The sequence below is a fragment of the Camelus bactrianus genome, chromosome 12, assembly GCF_048773025.1.
Source record: "Camelus bactrianus isolate YW-2024 breed Bactrian camel chromosome 12, ASM4877302v1, whole genome shotgun sequence".
NCBI lineage: Eukaryota > Metazoa > Chordata > Mammalia > Artiodactyla > Camelidae > Camelus > Camelus bactrianus.
The window spans coordinates 65,446,546-65,465,970 of NC_133550.1; the positions used below are offsets into that span (position 1 = coordinate 65,446,546).

General features: G+C 51.4%; 1 protein-coding gene across 1 annotated transcript in view; it reads left to right on the forward strand.

The window, feature by feature from the left end:
* Window positions 1-19,425, forward strand: part of MPPED1 (metallophosphoesterase domain containing 1) — a 59,087-nt gene that overhangs the window by 19,940 nt on the left and 19,722 nt on the right. The window contains exon 3 of the mRNA XM_010960182.3: window positions 15,885-16,110. Coding sequence (XP_010958484.2) covers window positions 15,885-16,110 — 226 coding nt within the window. The remainder of the gene's footprint in view (window positions 1-15,884; window positions 16,111-19,425) is intronic.

A 19,425-nucleotide genomic window follows, 5' to 3' on the forward strand; every position in this document is an offset into this window, starting at 1 on the left:
GAGACTGAGACCCAGTGTAGGAACGTGGCTTCCCAGAGGTCACCCAGATCACCTTCTTAGAGAGGCCTTCTTGGTGGCCCTAGATTGATCTTGCTCCCCACCCCAGTGTGTCCTGACCCACTCACATGGCTTTATTTTTTTCACATCTGCTATCCTCACCTGACCTGGTACTTAATTCTTTGTTTCTTTATTGCCAATATCCCAGAAAGGTCCACTTCTCAAAGGCATGGATCTTGTCTGTCTCAGGCAAGCTGCGTCTTCAGCACCGCGGACAGCACCAGCCACAGTAGGCACTCAGCAGTATTACTTACTACTTATAAATTAAATTTCTGAAGTGAGAGAAGGGCCAGTGGAAAGGATGCAATCTTTGGAGCAGGCGGGACTGCCTCCCCAGCCCTGCCCGGCCACATGCCTGCTGGGCAGCCTTGAGAAAGTCACTACTCTCTCGGGCCTCAGTGTACCCATCTACAATGTGGGGCTAACACTTTTTGTAGGGCTGTTGTGAGGGCTGAGTAAGACACTGCAGTTGGGATCCTGTTTAAGCACATAGGTCTGGAGAGACCCCTTGGGTTTGGATTGTGGCTGCATTCTCCCAAGCCACCTGACTTTTGGCATATTATGTCCTCACCCCAAGTCTCAGTTTTCTCATCTGTAAAAGGGGCTGATATTCAGAAGGTTCAATGAGGCAGGGGCTGATCTGGGCTCAGGATAGGTCCTGGCATGAGATGAATACATGATCATAAATGCAGCTACTGTTTTGGTTGTGGCTATTTTATGAATGCATCTAAAGTACATGGCAAAAAAGTAGATGTTCAGTTGATGGTAGCTTTAATTACTATTATTAATATCATGAAATGATGCTTTCTTTTTTAAAAAATCAGATAGTTAAAAGTTAGGATTTAGTTCTTTGAAATTTGTTTTAAAGGAAATCAGGGTTTTTTTTTTTTTTAAAGTGTATGTAGGTTTATTTCTTTGATTTTTCTTAAGAAGAAGAATTTCACACCTTTCCGAGTGCGCACGATGCAAATGAAGATCTGAGAGCTCGCGGAGGGCCGTTTGGAGCTAATTCTGGGCTCGTTTGACAGCCACGACACTGAAGGGGTAGTAGAGCTGACAAAGTGGGGCTGCCTCTGGTAGCATCCCAACCTCTCAAAATAGTCACTTTCCAGACTAACGTTTGTCATACTGTTTTATGTTCATTGAAGTTTTTTGTTCATTGATCCAACTGTGTCCTCTTCCCCCTTAACACCCTTCACTGGTTCCCTGCTGGAGTCCTGGGTGAAGTTAGGCCCCTCCTGGTGTGATTCCATCTGTCCCTCCCAGGCCTGCCTCCACTCGCACCCTCGTCTGCCCAGGGATTCTAGGCGGTTGCCGAATTGGCAGGTGAATTTTCCCACCTCCATGCCTGCTTGTGTGGGGTTACTCTTCCCAGGATACACTTCCCAGCCTCGTCTGCCTGGGGAGCTGCTATTCACCCATGACACCTGTTTCTAAGATCTCCCCTCTTACCCACCCTTTTGGAGCCCCTCCCTTACTCCTGGTCCGGGAAAGGAAAACTCACTGCTGTTTATGGTTCCTTATGACTTGGTATCACCCCCACTGCAGATCCCAAATTGCTCGTGTGTGTCTTTCCCACTTTAGGACGACAGCAGAATGGGCTGGGTCGGGACCTCTCTGTTCCCAGCTCCCAGCACAGGGTCCGACACTTACGAGGGCCAAGGGAAGTGACTGTGGAATAAAGGAATGCATAAACACAAGTGGCAAGGTGATTTTGCTTTCGTATATCTTAATACCCAAAATGTTTATTTAGCTTTAAAACAGGTGGTTTTGTTTGCTTGTTTGTTTGTTTGGGGGGGGTGAATAGATTTATTATTTATTTTTAAAGGAGATACTAGGGATTGAACCCAAGACCTTGTGCATGCCAAGCACGCACTCTACCCCTTGAGCTCTACCCTCCCCTCCAAAAATAGTTGGTTTTATTAAGAAGTATTTAAAAACTAGGAACCTTTAGTCTTAATCATTTCCAAATACTTATTTCAGTTGCTACTGCAAACAATCTCGTTTGGGGCCAATTTTTCCCCCTTTAAATGGGTTGTCTGTAGGTGTCAGAAGGTACCAGCGGAACTTTTTGGGAGAAGGTTTGTTCAGTAACTCGAGGGCCCAATATATCCCCCCCAGGGCTGTCAAACCCCAGGTGAAACACATGCTAGGAATTTTCTGGCAGGGTGGAAGCAGGTACAGGCTCCTGGCCTGGAGCCTCTCAGTTAGGTCTTCTTGATGAAGAGGGGAGGGTGAGGGGGCCGAGACTCTAGACAGCCACTCAGTCCCTCTCCACCTCAAACCTTGACGACGTCTGAAATTCTAGAATTATTTGCTTCTAAGATTAGAATAATTGGCCTCCAGGGCGCTCAAATTCTGTAAAAGTGGCACTTTTAGGACTGTTAAGAGTTCCTAGAACCTACCATTCTACCTACTCACAATTCTAGTGTCTGCGATTCAGGGCCCTCGGTTCTCTTTCTAAGATTCTTTTAAAATTTAAATTATGATTAAACATACAAAACATTTACCATTTTAACCTTTTTAAAGTGCACAGTTCAGTGGCATTACGTACGTTCACACTGTTGTGCAACCATCACCACCATCCATCTCCTGAACTCTTTTCATCTTCCCAAACTGAAACGCTGTCTCCATTAAACACTCCCTCCCCCTCCCCCAGCCCCCATCATTCTGTCTCTATGAATTTGACTGCAGGGACCTCATATAAATAGAATCATGCAGTATTTGTTCTTCTGTGACTGGCTTATTTCACTGAGCTTAATGTCCTCAAGGTTCCTCCATGTTGTAGCATGAGTCAAATTTACTTCCTTCTCAAGGTTGAATTATATTCTTTGTGTGGACATGCCACCTTGTATTTATCCATTTGTCTCTTGATGGACACTTGAGTTACTCCCGCCTTTTAGCTATTGTGAATAATGCTAATGTGAATATGAGTGTACAAATGCCTGTTTGAGTCCCTGCTTCCAATTCTTCAGGCTATATACGCAGCAACAGAATTGCTGGATCACATGCTAGTTCTAAGTTTTTTGAGAAACCTCTGTACTGTTTTTCCACAGTGGCTGTTCCATTTGACATTCCCATCAATGGTGCACAAAGCTGTCATTTCTCCACATCTTCACCAGCACGTGCTGTTTTCTGCTTTTCTGATAGTAGCCATCCTGATGGATGTGTGGTTGTTATCTCATAGTTTGATTTGCGGCTTCCTAACGATCAGTGATGTTGAACATCTTTTCATGTGCTTGTTGGCCATTTTGGAGAAATCTCAATTCATGTCCTTTGTCTGTTTTTGAATCAGATTATTTGGTTTTTTTTTTGTTGTTGTTGTTGTTGTTGTTGAGTTTAGGAGTTCTCTATATATTCTGGATCCTGACCTCTTACCAGAAATATGATTTGCAAGTATTTCCCCCATTCTATGGGTAGCCTTTCCACTCTGCGGAAGATGTCTTTGATGTACAGAAGTTTTAAATTTTGATACATTTTTTTCTTCTGTTGCCTGCACTTTTGGTGTCATATCCAATAAATCATTGCTAAATCCAATGTCATGAAGCTTTCCCCCTATGTTTGAAGAGTTTTCTAGTTTTAGCTCTTACCTTTAGATCTTTGTTCTTGTTTGAGTTAATTTTTGTATATGTTGTTAAGTAAGGGTCTGGCTTCATTTTTTGCATGTGGATGTCCAGTTTTCCCAGCACCATTTGTTGAAAAGACTGTCCTTTTCTGATTCAATGATCTTGGCACCTTTGTAAGAAATCATTTGACCATATGTGTGAGGGCTTATTTCTGGACTCTCTGTTCTACTGCATTGGTCTATATGCTCGTCTTTATGCCGCTGCCATACTGTTTTAATTACTGCAGCTTTGTAGTCAGTTTTGAAATCAGCAAGTGTGTCTTCCAACTTTGTTTTTCTTTTTCAAGATGATTTTGGCAATTCAGGGTCCCTCGAGATTCCGTATGAATTTTAGGATGGATTTTCTATTCCTGAAAGAAATATCATTGAGATTTTGGTCAGGATTCCATTGAATCCATAGTTGGTCTTGAGTAGTTTTGACATCTTAAGAACGTGAACATGAAGTCTTCCAAGCCAGGGGCACGGGATGTCTTTCCACCTACTGGTGTCTTCTTTAGTCTCTTTCAGCAAACATTTTGGAGTTTTCAATGTATAAATCTTTCACCCCCTTGGTTAAATTTAATCCTAGGTATTTTACTCTTTTTGATGCTATTTCAAATAGGGTTGTTTTCTTAATATCCTTTTCAGGTTGTTTATTGTTAGTATATAGGAACGCAACTGCTCGTTTTGCCCATCGTTTTCGTATCCTGCACCTTTGCCGAACTCGTTTAATTTGTTCTAACATCTGTATTGCTTTTCAAAATGGTCTTTATAAAGGCTTGTTTACAGCAGCCACAGATATCTCCAACAAAATTATGTTGTTTAAAATAGAGTCATTGAGAACTCCTCATAAGAGGGGAGACTTTGTAAGGATTCAAGTATATGGTGACTTTTTTTCTGAGGAATGTTTAATGCAAAAACTCTGGCATATGTGTTATATCTTGGTGGTTGTGACAGACATGGAGACATCACGGCTTCAGTTGCAGATGGATCTGGGTTCAGACTCCCACTTCTCTGCTTACCAATTTGGTAGTTATTTAACCTCACGGAGCCCCCAACTTCTTCTTCTGCCAATATACTGCCTGTTTTCTGGGGCTGTTGTGAGGGTTAGACAGAGGGTATGCGGAGGCCTGTCTCAGGCTCTCAGCAGGTGCCACCTGTGATGTCATTAGTGGCTGTCTGCCCTGCCAGGTGAGGCGCTGTCTGGCCTGATCACCTGCCTTTGATCCTGGTTGCCAGAGTCATCCCAGCACTTAGACCCTCCGAATCTCAGAGGGGTCAACCAGGTTAGGCTTCCTGCCTGTTCTGTCTCTTGATCAGTCTTATCTGTGACCCCTTTTAATATGGTTCTAGGTTTTTGAGCAACAGGTAGAACAAGTGAGAGGTCAGGCTTCTCTGGGGGAGCTAGGAGGTCGACTGGGAGTGCCTGGCCCCAATACCTTCTTATTTTTTAACTTTTATTTTACTATTTGTTAGGGGGAGATAATTAGGCTTTTAATTAAAATGGAGGTACTGGGGATGGACCCCAGGACCTCAAGCATGCTAAGCACACACTCCACCACTGAGCTATACCCTCCCTTCTCTGATGCCTTCTTTTTACTTAATTAAACATTTTATTTACATTAAGGTAATACATGTACACAATGAGTCGCAACGTGCTACAAGGCTTACAGTAAAGCCAGCAGCCCTGTCCCCAGCTCCCCTCCCCAGTCCCGAGTCCCATTCCCCATGCAAATCTGGTAGTTGCTGCTTTATTACCACAGTGTCTCTAAGTAACAGCCTTAAATTGCTGTTTTTTTATTTTTCAATTTTAGACATACTTTTTAATCTTTTACAATGAAAAATAAAAATATAGAGACCGTCTCTCTACCCATATATACACATCTCTTCTCTCATCCTTTTAATATAGTCCCATTATGGTTTTTGGTTAAATATTCATTGTATAACCTATTGTTTTTCCTAAAGTAGTTAATTGTTTGGTTTGTTTGCTTGTTTTTCCAGGTCCCCATCATGGTCCATCTCTGTCTCCCGCAGAGTTTTAAGTGCCCCTTAGCAGTGTGGTGAGCTGGGCCAGGCTGTCTGTTGGCTCGTTTTTCTTGTCCTTCCTGAGCCTCCGACCCTTGCCCAGGTCTGGACTGGCTGCCGTCCAGGCCTGTGAACACTCGTTGTCCTGGGATGTCCCTTTACCATCTTCTTCCTTTGCCTTCTTTCTGTCTTGGAGGCTCTGCTTCTGGGATACCATTACTTTTTCTTGGTTTACTCCCTCATTTTGGTGGAGCACACCCTCCAGTAGCTTTCTGAGAAAGAATGCACTGGAGAGTAAAGTTTGGCAAAGTTGCATGTCAGAAAAAGTCTTTATTCTGTCCTCAGTCTTCACTGATAGTTTGCCTGGGTGTAGAATTCTAGGTAGAAAATCATCTTCCCTCAGAATTTGGAGGGCATTGCTCCATACTCTTTTAGTTTCCAGTGTCGCTGTTCAGATATCTCATCTTTTGTTTACGACCTGTTTTGTTTCTGGACAGTGTGCCTCGAGGGTGGGTGTTTTTCATTCATTATTGTGGGCACTGAGGTAACCCTTTTAATGAAGCAAACATTGTCCTTTAATCCGAGGACGTTCTCTCATACACTTTTCCCCAAAATTTCCCTCCTCTCTTTTTTCCTGACTTCTTTTCCGTAGTACTCAGATGTTAGACCTCTGGTCTGGATTCTCTGATTTCTCCCTTTCCTGGCCTGGTCCTCACTTCACTGTCTTTGTGTTTCAGTTTCTGGGAGAGTTCCTCAACCCCATCTTTCTACTCTTTAACCAAAAATTTAAAATTCTGCCACATTTTAATTTCTTTTAAGAGCACCCTTCTAGAGTTTCATGGGTGCAATATCTTCTATCATCTCACAGACGGTGGTAATTATATATAAATCACCCCCTACCCTGGCATCAGCCCCGTTTCTTCCAATTTCCTTTCTTCTTGTTTTGGCCTCTGCCTCTGTTTTCAGCTTGGAGGTTTCTTCTCAGAGGCCTGGTGATCCCGTGTGTTGTGTTTGAGAACCAGACATCTGAAAGCTGTGGGTAAGCTGTGTGTGTGTGTGTGTGTGTGTGTGTGTGTTGGGGGCGGGGATGGACCATGATGGGGACCTGGCCATCTCTCTGGGGAGTCTCTGATATCAACAGCTATAAATTTTTCCTCCTGGACCTGTCTTTCCCCCAGAGATGAGTTCTCCAGTTTCCACACTGGCTTCCAGAATTTAAGAGCTCAGTGGGGAAGGGGCCTGGGGTCTCCACAGTCACGTTGTTCTCCTGCTGGTCAGCCTCCAGCCTCACTGCCCATCCTCCCTCGAGCCTGATGGTCCCTAAATGTGGCTCTGTGAAGCTGTTATCTTCCTTTGAGAGCACGCACCCTCTCTTCTATGGAGTTTTGGGGGTGAAGGGAATGGTGTGAGGGGGCCTGGGCCTACCTGTAGGTTCCAGGTCAGACCTCGCTCCTAAGCCTGGGACCCTGAGCCGCCTGGGGCTCTGGCCACAGCATGTTTTGCATCTTGAGGAGGGTCATACCTTTTTATTCTTTTACTGTCGGCTTCACAAGATGTCAGCAAAATGCCCTGTCCTGTGTAAGCACCCTTTTTGTCCTGCTGTTTGATGCTATTAACACCTGCTTTGGGAACCCCCATCCCGGAACCACCTGGAGGGTCTTAGAAAGCTGAAAGGGCTCTCAGAGGTCAGGACCTCTGTGTCACCTCCTCATGGGACAGATGGGGACACTGAGGCCTGAGAAGGTCAAGGCCTTACCCTGAGTCCAGTGAGCTGGTGCAGAGCTGAGGTCAAACAAATTTGCCGTAATTAAATTAGCCTTCTGGAATATTCCATTGTGGATTGCTGGGGGGACCTTCGGTGAGTCATTGACCTCACCATCTGACCCTTGTCATCTGTCCTAAGTGGATGATTCCGTGCATGTGTATGAGATCCCACCCTATAGCCAGCCCTGTGCCAGGCGTAGGTCCCAGCCCGGGAGGAGCACTGGGCTGGTGGGGAAGGCCGACACCCCAGCCGACAGCGAGAGCACAGGCTGGGTGGGAGGGGCCCCGAGTGTCGGGGGTGGATGAAAGCGAGTGCTCATACAAGGCGTCCTGGAGGAAATGGCACTTGGGCCCACTGGAGAAGGGGGAGTTGAATTGGAGTTGACTCAGAAAGCAGGGCAGGAAGAGAGTCCAAGGTGAGTGGAACAGCATGTGCAGAGGTTAGGAGGCCTGAAGCAGCCCAGAGGGCTGTGGAAAGGTCAGGGTACCAGTGGGGCCTGGCCTGGAGGCAGCGTCGTAGCCTTGAGTTCTGAATACGTGTTACATCCTTGGGTACCAGCTTGTGAGGGCCATGGTGGGCCTTTTTTGAAGTGTTTGGGCCTGTGTGTTCTGTCAGGCTATGACCTCTGGGGAGGGCCCTACAAAATCTTTCTGGCTACAGGAGGCCTAAATTTTGGGAGAAGCACAAAGTCGTAAGTCACATGTGCTCTGCAGTAGCAATTAAAACGAGCATTTAATGATGATTAGGACTGAATGTTCCTGTTTTTAAAACATTTCCCAGGAAAAACAAATGTTTGAAAGTTAAACATTTTGGCTATTAGGAGGAAACAGAAGAAAAATTGCTTTCGCCTTTTAAATCTGGGCATCAATGTTTGGTTGTGAATCCAGGGCCCTTGCATGTGGGACCCAAGCAGGCCAGGCAAGGCTGGGTGGCAGGGCCGGGCCTGCCCTCTCAGGATGTGTCTGTCCCACCTGGGATTTTGAGACTCAGGTCTGGGCTAGTGACCTGGACTCCAGTGCTGCTGTGTGACCCCAGGCACGTGACCTCTTTTCTCCTCTTCATCTCCCCAGCTGACATTTCTGGGTTTCATAATTGAGCACGGCATTTAACCCTCCTAACAGCCTCTAAAGATAACAGCTGCCATTCAGTTTGTATAAATCATGCCTTTAGTTTTCTGAATTCAGGGTCTTTGGCATCTCGGCGGCTGGCAGAGCCTGGAGGGACCCCCCACTAATTTTAGGGTTAGCTCATTCTAGAGATGGTAAAGGACTCACCTCTGGGCATACCTTTCACAAGCCAACCAGCCGATCCAGAGACCACACTCCACCCCGGCCACCTCCTGTGTGGGGCTCCCACACACACTGCCCTGATCACCCGAGGGCCTGGCAGCAGGCAACTCGGGACAGCCCTGTGCCCCAGAGCCTGCCCAAATTATCCAAACTGGCCTGTCCTCTGCCCTCTTGCCCCGTTTCTAGAGATCTGGGAGTGTAACTTCGTTCTCAGGACAGTCACTTCCGTGTCTTCCAGTCTTACCGCGCCTGATTAAAACAAACCTCGGTAGGAGCACAGTGCGGGCGCTTTGCAGGTCTTTCCTAGTGTGACTGCAGCAAGAACTCTGCGAGGAACTCTAAGCGTTCTGCCTTTATAGAGGAGGTCGCTGAGGCCCAGAGAAGTGAGGGTTTTCACTCCAGGCCGGAAGCCAGCAAGAGGCAGAGATGGGGTTCAGACTTGCTTTCTAACGGTGTCTAGAAGCGTTGAGTGTAAATCGCTCATCACAGGGCCCGGCACCGGGGAAGGGTCACGGCGGGGTCACCAGATTCCGCGCGGCGCAGCCCGGGCAGTGTGTCCCCGTCTCTCAGCCCCGCCATTGGCCCGGACACCCGTGGTGTTCAGCCTCCCGCGCCGTTCGGGCTGCACACGGAACTCCAGGCCTGCATCGCTGGTTCGCATCCTCAGACTCGCGGAGCTGTCTCCACTCCAGAGTTATTCTAGACCGAGCGCCATCCCAAGGAGTCTGCTCATGTGACTCTCCCAGACGTCGGCGAGTGTTTAAACAGAACTGTCAAAGACGCACTCAAAATGCAATCAGAGATCGTTACGCTGTCTCTTTCTTCCGCTCCCCTCCGCGGTGCTCTGCGAGGCGGGAATGGGCGGAAGGAGCCGTAAGTGGGCATTTGCCTGATGGCGGCTGCATTTAGAGAACACAAAAGCCCCGCCGGGCTCCATACGCCGCTCCGGGAACGGCATAGATGAGGGAGAAGCGTGCACGTATCTTGTTGAATTTAACAGATTATGCAGTTTGGAGGCAGCACTTCCTGTTAAATGGGATGGATGAGTGTCAGCGGTGAAGAGCTGAAACCTTTCGGAGGGAGATTAATCTTGGAAGCACAAGTAGCGGAGATTCCTTTGCGTCCCTCTTTTGCGTGCACGGTTTCTGCTGTATGGAATGTACATGTGGATGCGTATCTATTGGGGTATGGATGTCAAGTGAAAAGTTAAAACAGCATGGGCATCTTCCAGGGCTCTGCTGATTAATACCTGATAGTCTTTTTTTACCACCAGCAAATCCATGGCTAGCAAAGGCCAGAATCTCAAGTGATCTGGCTGAGAAGGAGGGAAGCATTTTGGAAAGATGGGCTGAACGTTTTCACACAGAATACAAATGCTTAACAATGCCCACCCGTTCTGAAAAGCAGAGAGGAGCGCTGGTTTCCATGAGGACGTGCTGCTTCCCAGAGATCCGAGGCTGGGAGAGCAGCGCCCTGGCTCACCCAGCATGGCCCACCCGGCCCGGGAGCTAAGCCGTCCCTCAAGTCCCTGCACTACTCTGCCTGAATGTCCTCCGATCTTTCCTGCCCTCAGCTCCCTGAGCATGTCCTAGAGGCTGATGTGACAGCTCTTCTGCATTCTGGGTGTGGGAGGCCAGGGTTCGAGTGCTGGTTCTCTGCTGTCTCTCTGTGTGACCTCAGGCAAGCCCCTTCCCCTCTCTGGGCTCCAGGTTCCTCCTCTGTCCAATAAGTGGTGTGGATTGGAAGCTCTGCATGTCATTTCTGGTGCTGCCCTCATGGCTGAGCCTTGGTCACCAGTGTGTCCCCAGCAGTGCCTCATCCAGCTTCTGGAGCACAGCTCGTGCTCAGTCAGGGCTTGTGGGCAGCTGACCAGGGCTCGGGGGTTTACAGTAGGGCCCATCTTCAGGGAAGAAAGCAAGTTTCCAGCTTGGTGGGCTTTTGGGACAGGATAACTTGATTCTTTGCTTCTGAGCTGAGGGGGGTGGGTGTAAAAAGGCATCGGGCCCATTCGTCCCCTCTGGGAGCATCACCAAGCTGGCATGGCCACCTGGACACCTGCTGGAGAACCCCTCCTCCGGCCAGGGTTCAGGTGCTGCCAGGAAGGACAGCCATGAGAAAGGGCAAAGGGAACAGCATTAATTTCTTCTGGGCAGGCATCGGGCAGAAGAGTTTATACTCATCTCATTTTTTTCTACACCAAGTCCCTACAAATCAATTAGTTTGGGCCCCCCCCCAAACACTCCCCCATTCACTACCCAAGTACAGGAGGGAGATGTGAAGCTAAGCCAGAGAGCCTCTGATGATTGGTCATTGAGCATTTTATCCACAGTCAGGTTGGTAAGTGCTGTGGGGTGATGTGAGCATCTGACGCAGCTTTAGGTTATAACGACAGAGGGAGCAGCCCCTGAATGGAGAAGAGCTTTCCCACTCGCCTCTGTGGCCGTCAAGCCACACCGGAGCCTTCATTCTGGTCTCCCGCCTCTGCCTGCAAGAGAGCAGGTCCAATGGGAGAAGAGTCAGGGAGGGTCGGTCAGGATTATGGGTGAGGGATGTTGGTCTAAAAACAAGTCTCTCCAGGACAGTTGGAGGGAGAATTTGGAGGAAAGAGAGGGATCCAGGCAGACAGAGGTCAGTTGGCATAAAGGAGACAGAGCTATCTCAGGATGGATTGATCGATTTGTAAGTGCATTCATCCATCTGTCCTCCATCCACCCATTATCTGTCCTCCACCCATCATCCCTCCGTTGATCTGTCTCCCCACTGAGAGGGAGTGTAGCAGGATGAGCTCGATGAGGCCAAGCCACAAAGACTGTCAAATGCCCATTGCCCTCTGTGCTTGTTCACCACTTTATTATTGATTTGTGTCACCTCTCTGAGCCTTGGTTTTCCCAGAGGTAAAATGGGGATAGTAATACTGAAGTGTCCTTGAAGGTTACACATAGTTGCCGAGTTGCCAGGTCCAAGTGGCCATCCAGACAGATGTGTTTGTGGCTGGACCTCCAGCTCAGAAGGGCATGGTGCTGGAAGGTTCCTGTGTTCACAGACGAGCCCCTCACCTCCAAACCATGTGGCACCCGCCCTTCTGGGACAGACCAGACAGTGTTTGAGGGTGTCATGCAGCATGTTGTGACCCCTGCCCCCTGCTTGGCTTTTTGTACGAGAGCTGGTCCTTGTCCCCCTTCACCCTTCCCTGGAAGGGAAGACACCTCAGTTACCTCCTCTGATCCGAGGTCGGGGAACAGAGGAGAGATGACACTCCTGCCCACTTCCTCATCCCTGGTAGTCAGGAGCTGCGGAAATAAATGAAACTGTACGTACAGTTGGAGTAATTCACTAATTTGCTTAAGTCACACGCCGAGTCAGAGACAAGACGTGAACACATCAGTTCAGCTCCAGCTCCCCCAGCCGGGGCATCGCTTGGAGCGGGATGGACGGGTGACGTGAAGTGGAGACGCAGAGCACCAGAGCTTGAAGGCAGTCAGCGGCGGCCACTGCTCCACCCCCTCCTGCAGTGTGGCAAGGGGCTCATCGGGGGTGGGGTGGGGCTCCCCAGCTGGCTCCGGTCTGGTGGCCTTGAAAGGATCTGGCATCACCTCCCCAGCTCACCTGGGGGCAGGTTCCTGACCTCGGAGCCTCATTCTCCAGCTTCGAGGTGGAGGTGACAGCCTTCCTAGGGAGGGTCTGTGGGGATTTGAGGGCCCAGCCCCTTACTAATGGTGGCTGCCCCACAGTGAGTCCCAGGAAACAGCAGCTTTCTCTGTGCTGCCCTCCACGACCCTTCCTGCTCAGGATGGAGATGGGTGAAGCCAACACATCTACTCTTTGCTTCTAAAGCTCTCCTGCGAGGGGAACAAGCAGACTGCTTGGCACCCCAGGCCGGGCCTGGCGGGGTGGGCTGGGATGGCAAGGGATGGGCGAGGCGAGGAAGCAGAGGGCTTGGAGCACTCACACCCACGGCCTGGTGGGCAGCACCGCGGGGGCAGGGGCCAGGCTTGTGTTCCCTTTGTGCCTCCAGGGACTGTGCAAAGGCCCAAAACCCAAACGCTGCGGAGTGCGCAGGACCTTAAAGTGAGTGAGGTGGGCTGCTGTGAGTAGTGGGGACGGGTGGGGATGGGGAACCGACCTCTGCTTCCCGTCTGCAGAAGGCACAGATACTCAGCACTTGCCTGGGCCAGGGTCCTGAGAGTTTTCAAATTGATTGATTGATTTTTTTGAAAATAGAAAGAATGACATTTTATTGGGCATTTGTCCAATTTTTAATGTTGGCAACAAATTCAAATTAAAAAAAAAAAACCTAGAAAGTTATACCAAACAAAATATGTCTGTGGGCAGGGCTGGCCTGCAGGCTTCTAGTTTGCAAACTCTGGCCCAGGGAGCCTGACTTTTTTCGAACATCAAAAGTCTTTTGTGCGTTTGCATTCTTTGTCTTGTGTAATCCCAAAACAGTCTTGCGAGGAGGCATTATTCTTCCCATTTTACAGGTGAGGAAACAGAGGCCTGGGGGGATTAAATCTCATAGCTGGGGAGTGGCAGAGCGGGGTCTGGGACCCAGCTGTCTGCGCCTGGAGCCCACGCTTGGCATCAGTTAGCCTCCCAGAGTTGATAAACACCAGATAAGAGAGAACACTATTTTCTCACACCTGTAAAGAAGTCTTTGTGGCTGGTGAGGCAGTGACGAACAGATGATAGTTTTCTGCCTGTTTGGTAGAAAACCTCTCTCTCTGTGCCGGGCTCCCCGGCTTCTCCGTGGCCAGGCTGGGAATCGGGCAGCCATCCAACAGCCCTTCGCTGCTGCCGTGTTGCACAGGCAGAACGTGCAGGTCCCAGCTGCAGGGGTGGGGTAGGGGAGTGGAGAAGTTTCTATCTGAGTTCTGGGTGCTTCCCTTTCATTGCAATTAGACTGTAATAATAGTTGTAATTATGGTGCTTGGAACTTTACTGTATGGCACAGCCATAAAGCTTGCCCTGCTCCCTCCTGGAGCTGACGCGGGGCTGGGAGAACGGGCTTCTTCCTAGAACCTTATCAGGAGCTGAGTCTGATCACAATCTGATCCAGCACTGTGGACCTCAGTTCCCGGGAAGGCAAGCAGTCCTCAGGATTTGGAGAAGAGGCATTTCTGGAATTGGGTTTCTGACGGAAAGCTCACACACTGGAGGAGATGGAGTTTTGGGTCATGGTTGAGGGTGGGAAGGCTCTGCTGTTCCTGGACTGTTATCCCTGGGTGGGCCCGCCACTGGGAAGGGGCTTAGTGGAGCCTGGGGGCCAGGTGAGGTCCTTAGTCCCAGAAAGGAGCAGTTATCAGCACACTCACCTTGACCAGAGGGGGAACTGAGGCTCAGAGAGGTTAAGGGACTTGCTTGGATGAGAGGGGACAGACTGGGGACTTGAACCCAGGTCAGCTGGCTCCAAAGTGGGGCGCTCTGCCCTGTGTGTGCGCCTGTGTGGACATGGTCACCTGGCAATGGAGAAGGTGCCTTCTGAGGTGGGGGTCTGTGTTAGCTCAGGGGGTCTCTCGCCCTTTCAGTGCCCCCTCTTCCCCATGTGCAGGAGCCCAGAGGTCGAGGTCCTCTGGGCAGACTCCCCTTCACATCCCCCTGAGGCCCCCAGACGGGAGGCCGGAGCCAGAGGCATGGCCAAAGCTCTCACTGTGTCAGGACAGAGCTCTGTGTCCCCACCTTGTCGAGGGCACTTTCCCGGGCCATCCCGGAGTGGGTGGGAAGTCTGGGGTCACAGGACTAGCTGAGAATCCAGCTTTGCCACCTCCTGGCCCTGTGTCCCCCAGCATGTCACCCCCCCAGCTTCCTGAGCCTCGGGGTCCACGTCTGACTCAGTGCCTGGCGCTTAGTAGGACTCATACGTGTGCACCCCAGGACCCCCTGGGGTCTGCTAACTAGCCAGTTATGCTGAATTCGGGACAAGAGAAGTGACTTTCTTGCTGAAACAGATGCATAGTAAAGTTTCGTGTCTTTTGTACCGACTCCTTCAAAAACCAGGGTTCAAGTCATTTAGAAGTTCCGTTCAGTGGCCGCAGTTACTGCTCTCTGAAGTGGTTGTGAAATGTCAGCATTCTCTGCCTGGACACTCCATCTCCCTGAGGCCCCCGTGCTGGGCTGGCACCTTCACACATCCCTGGTGTGTGTTTGCCTGACGCACCAGGGCACCTCCTCGGAGTGGGGCTGGGAGAGAGGCTTGGGCCTTGGGGTTCACCTTCAACATTCATTTTTCCTCCTAATCAGGGTCCACAGGTAGCATCGTGACTTTCTCCAGGCCCGGGGAGCCAGGCCGCTGAGGCCGGTGGGAAGTGGGGAGTTAGGGGCCTGAGCCTGGGGTCAGGCTGGCTCCCGGGGGGTGGTAGGGCGCAGGGGCGGATGGCAGTCAGTTTACTGAGGCTGAGGGGCTGCCCTGGAGCCAGCTCACGGGGCAGGCAGTGCACCCACCTGCTTAGGGCACCTGCAAGTAGGACCCAGAGGAAGAAAGAGGAAGGAGCACGGTGTGGAAGAACTGCCTGGTCTTTGTAGAGAGCAGAGCTGGAAGGACCCTAGGATTAGTTCAGTGTGTATTAAGCACAGTTTTGTTTTGATCCCACTTAGACTGTGTTTTGACTTTGAATTTCATGGCAGTGGGAGTGGGGACGGCCACCGTGATCTTTCCCAAGCATAAGGTCTCCAAAGTTTGGTCCTGGGCTCTGCAGAGAACTTGCAATTCCTGTTACTCTGGAGGCTAACAAGTCAGACCCCTGGTGGAGGGGTCTGAGACAGTGAGGCTGGGGAGGGCTTGAGCTGGGGCCCAGGGCAGTGTCCCCTTCCAGTGGACAAATGGCCCAGACAGGAGAAACAGAGGCAGGGAGGTCCTGAGGACGAGGCCAGGCACGCTGCAGCTCAGAAGCTCTGGAGGAAGCTGTCCAGCCTCCTCCCGTGGATCTAGGGGGCTGGCGGTGGATCTCCCAGCAGAAGCCGGGGCAAGCAGGCTGCGGGGACGATGACAGGCTGCTGCTGCCTCTGATCAGAGGGCACCTGCTGGGAGGGAGGGTGGGTCGGCTCCGCCAGGGGTTCCGGTGGCTCTTGTCCGCCCCCCTCCCTCAGCGGCACTGTGGCTCCGGAAGCCGGCAGCGGCGGGTCGTGTCTGTCGTGTCGGCCCCTGCAGGCAGCCTGCCGTATGAGTACAAGATCGTGATCGCCGGCAACCACGAGCTGACCTTCGACCAGGAGTTCATGGCCGACCTCATCAAGCAGGACTTTTACTACTTCCCCTCCGTGTCGAAGCTGAAGCCGGAGAACTACGAGAACGTGCAGTCGCTGCTGACCAACTGCATCTACCTGCAGGACTCGGAGGTCACCGTGCGGGGCTTCCGGATCTACGGCTCCCCGTGGTGAGTGTGCCCGGTGGCCGGCGGGCGGGCGGGCGCTGTCCTGCCGCTGCTGAGAGCGCAGCTGTGCGGGGCGGGGACGGACGAGCGGAGGCTGAGGCCACAGACGGAAGTGGGGCTGGGGGAAACGGAGGCACTCAGGGCCAGCTCTCCCCTCACTTGCTGTGTGACACTGCACAGGTTGCTCCACCTTTCTGAGCCTTGGTTCCCCCATACCTGGCAGATAGTTATATATGTGATACTGTCTCACATATAGACAGGTATCATGGGTTTATTATCCCCATTTTCCAGGTGAGGAAACTGAGGCACGGCGAGAGTGAGGGCCTTGCTGAAGGTCACACAGCTAGGAGTGGGCAGAGCTGGGATTAAATCCAGGCAGTTTGGTTTCAGAATCCCTGCTTTTTTTTTTTTTTTTTTATTGAGGTATAGTCAGTTTACAATGTTGTGCCAATTCAGAATCCCTGCTTGTAACCATTATTCTGTATGCTAGGACCCTCCCTATTGTCTGTCCCTCAGACACACACGAAAGTTACATGTATGGAGGGTGATGGTGATCAGCCAGACTGAGGAGAGGCAGGTGAAATTTTCATGGAAGGCCAAAGGCCTGATTTGCTGTACCATGGACGGCAGTTGTTTAAATCACAAGTGCACATCAAGCCTTTGTTTTCTGTTGGGGACACAGAGCAATCGGGCCTTATCCTTGAGCTCACCTGGCTGAGTGGGGATCAAAGTGAGAAAGGATCATGACTGTTCTGCGTGATGGTCACTGTGTCCAGAGCAGCTTCAGTGATGGTGATGGTGATGATGGTGGTGATGAAGGTGATGATGGTGGTGATGACGATGTCAGTGGCGGTGATGACGATGTCGGTGGTGGTGATGATTAAGAGCATGGCAATGATGATCTGTCAGCAAATCATCCGTGAGCAATTACAGTCAGCTGGGCCCTGGGCTTAACTCTCTATAGGAATTGTCTCCAGTCCTCATGCAGCCCTGTGAGAACTGATTTGTTGTCCCCATTCTACGGGTGGACAGACTGACTGGCCCTTAGAGGCCCAGCTGGCAATAGCCACAGGGTGCCAAATGCTGGCAGATGAGGAGGATACCACACACAGAAGGGAGAGTCCTCATGTGCTTGAAAGAGTGACTTCACCCCGGAAGGCTCCCTGGAGGGAGTGAGGTGACCTGAGCCATGAGGGAAGAGAAGGGAATCCACAGACATGGAGGGGTAACAGGGCCAGAGGCTGCGCCATCAGCCAGAGCAGCACACACAGGGAGGCTGACGGGCCATCTGGGGGAGACATGGGGCCTGTACACATGCAGGGGCTTCAGGGAGAGCCGTTACAGACAGTGTGTCTGGGATACCCCTGGGCTGCCCTGGTTGACGCCACATGGTGACCACCTGCTGGCCAGAGGCTGTGGGCAGGTTTGGGACATGGCCCCATCCTGCCAAGGCCTCCACCTGGGGTGGAGGGGAGATGCTGGGCTATCCTGCCTTCCTTGGGCCCCAGGACATGCCTGCTGTCATCTCCCCAGTCCTCACCATGTACAAGGTCTCCATACACCCTCCTCGGGATCTCTGAGGTCCCAGATGAGGACTGGTGGGGCACCTGGGGATGTGGTGAGCTTGGGGCCGAGGACAGGAGGTGGCTGAGTCTGCCTGGCAGGCTGGTAGAGCCCAGACCTGGAAGACAAGTCTGTTTAGACAAAAAACTGGAAGAGGTCATTGTAGAAGGAGGAGCCTGTGGGAGCAAAAGCCTGGAGGTGAGCCGAGTGATGGGAATACGAGGTGAGGTGCAGGTGGGGACGTGGGCAATGGGGGAGGGGCCCAGGAGGGTCAGGGGCTAGCCCAGTGGTTTTCAACCCCCCCCCCCACACCACCTTTTGAAAAAGTCATATCCTGTGGAAGTTAACCACGTGACTTTGGAACCAAACTGCCTGGGCTCAAATCTTGGCCTCACCTCTTGTGAACTGTGTGACCCTGGGCGAGTCACTGAACCTCTTGTGCCTCAGTCTCCTCCTCTGCAAAGTGGGAGCGATGGCTCACCTCCTCCAGGGGGTGGCAGTAAAGATGTCAGGAGGGTTCAGCTGACCCCAGGGCCCGCACCAGGCTTTCAGAGAACAGAGACTTCATTCTTGCTATTTGCTGTGTGGAGCCCCCCTTCCCACACAGCCTTGCCCAGAACCCAGTGTGTGGCCCTAATTTCGGTTCAGAGCCGTTAACTCTGAGGGCTAAATGGTCCCCCATTTGCATTCTGAGATGCAGGCCGCGAGCTGACATTCCCTGTAGCAACCTCGTCTGGGCCAGGGAGCAGGGAGCAGGTGGTGGGCTAAGTCTCCCACTGTGTGGGCCAGTGCTTGCATGTGCTTCCGTGGCACCATGGGATTAGTCCTGAGTTCCTGCTGCCACCTGCCTCTCTGGGGCCTGCGTGCCTGGGAAGGTGGGCTCCTACCGCCAGGCCCCCTCCCCACCAGAAGTCTCAGTGACAGTAGTGATTGGGCAGTTGAGTGGGAGGGAAGGGCTGTTTGAATTGGGGTACCACCACTGCTTAGCCGTGTGACTTTGGGCAAGTGCCTTGGCCTCTCTGGTCCCCATATAGGGAAATGATACTACTCACCTTCTAGCAGGGTTGTGAGGTCTGTGTGGGCCCATCCAGATGAAGCCCACGCCCTGGAGGTTGGTTGTGGTTATTATTACTGGGGAGCTCCCAGGTGGAGACCAGGGCAGAAACAGCTCTATTCCACTGACAGCCAACAGCCCCCAGGGTAGGGCAAGGCCTGCAACTGCATCATTTTACAGATGGGCAAGTGGAGGCCAGATGTGGATGTGGCTTGCCCCAGGCCACACAGTGAGTGGTTCTCCTGACTCTGGTCTGCTCCAGGATGGAGGCCCTTTCATGAAGACTTACTGTGTGCCAGGCGTGGTACCGTGGGCTCGTCATCTGTCCCTTGGTTCTCTGAATGGCCTTATTGCCTCATGAGGACATTGAGATCTGGGGATCAAAATGATGTTCTCATGGCCACCTGCTGATCGGTTAATCCCTTGATCAAATATTTGTCCCATGGCCACCCTGGGGATGTGCCATGCACCAGGCAGAGGCAGCTCCTGCCTTCACTGGGTTTACATCCTTGTGGGAGACACATCAGCTCCCAGTTCCTTGATTCAACAAGGATTGCAGAGAAGCCCTGGGAGCTGGGGTCAGAGAAGGCTTCCCAAGGGGAGCCAGAGGCTGAGGAGATACAAGTAGCTATGGGGGCCGGGGAAGGGTGTGACAGGCAGAGGGAATAGCCAGGGCAAAGGCTAGGAGGCCGGGGTGGGCG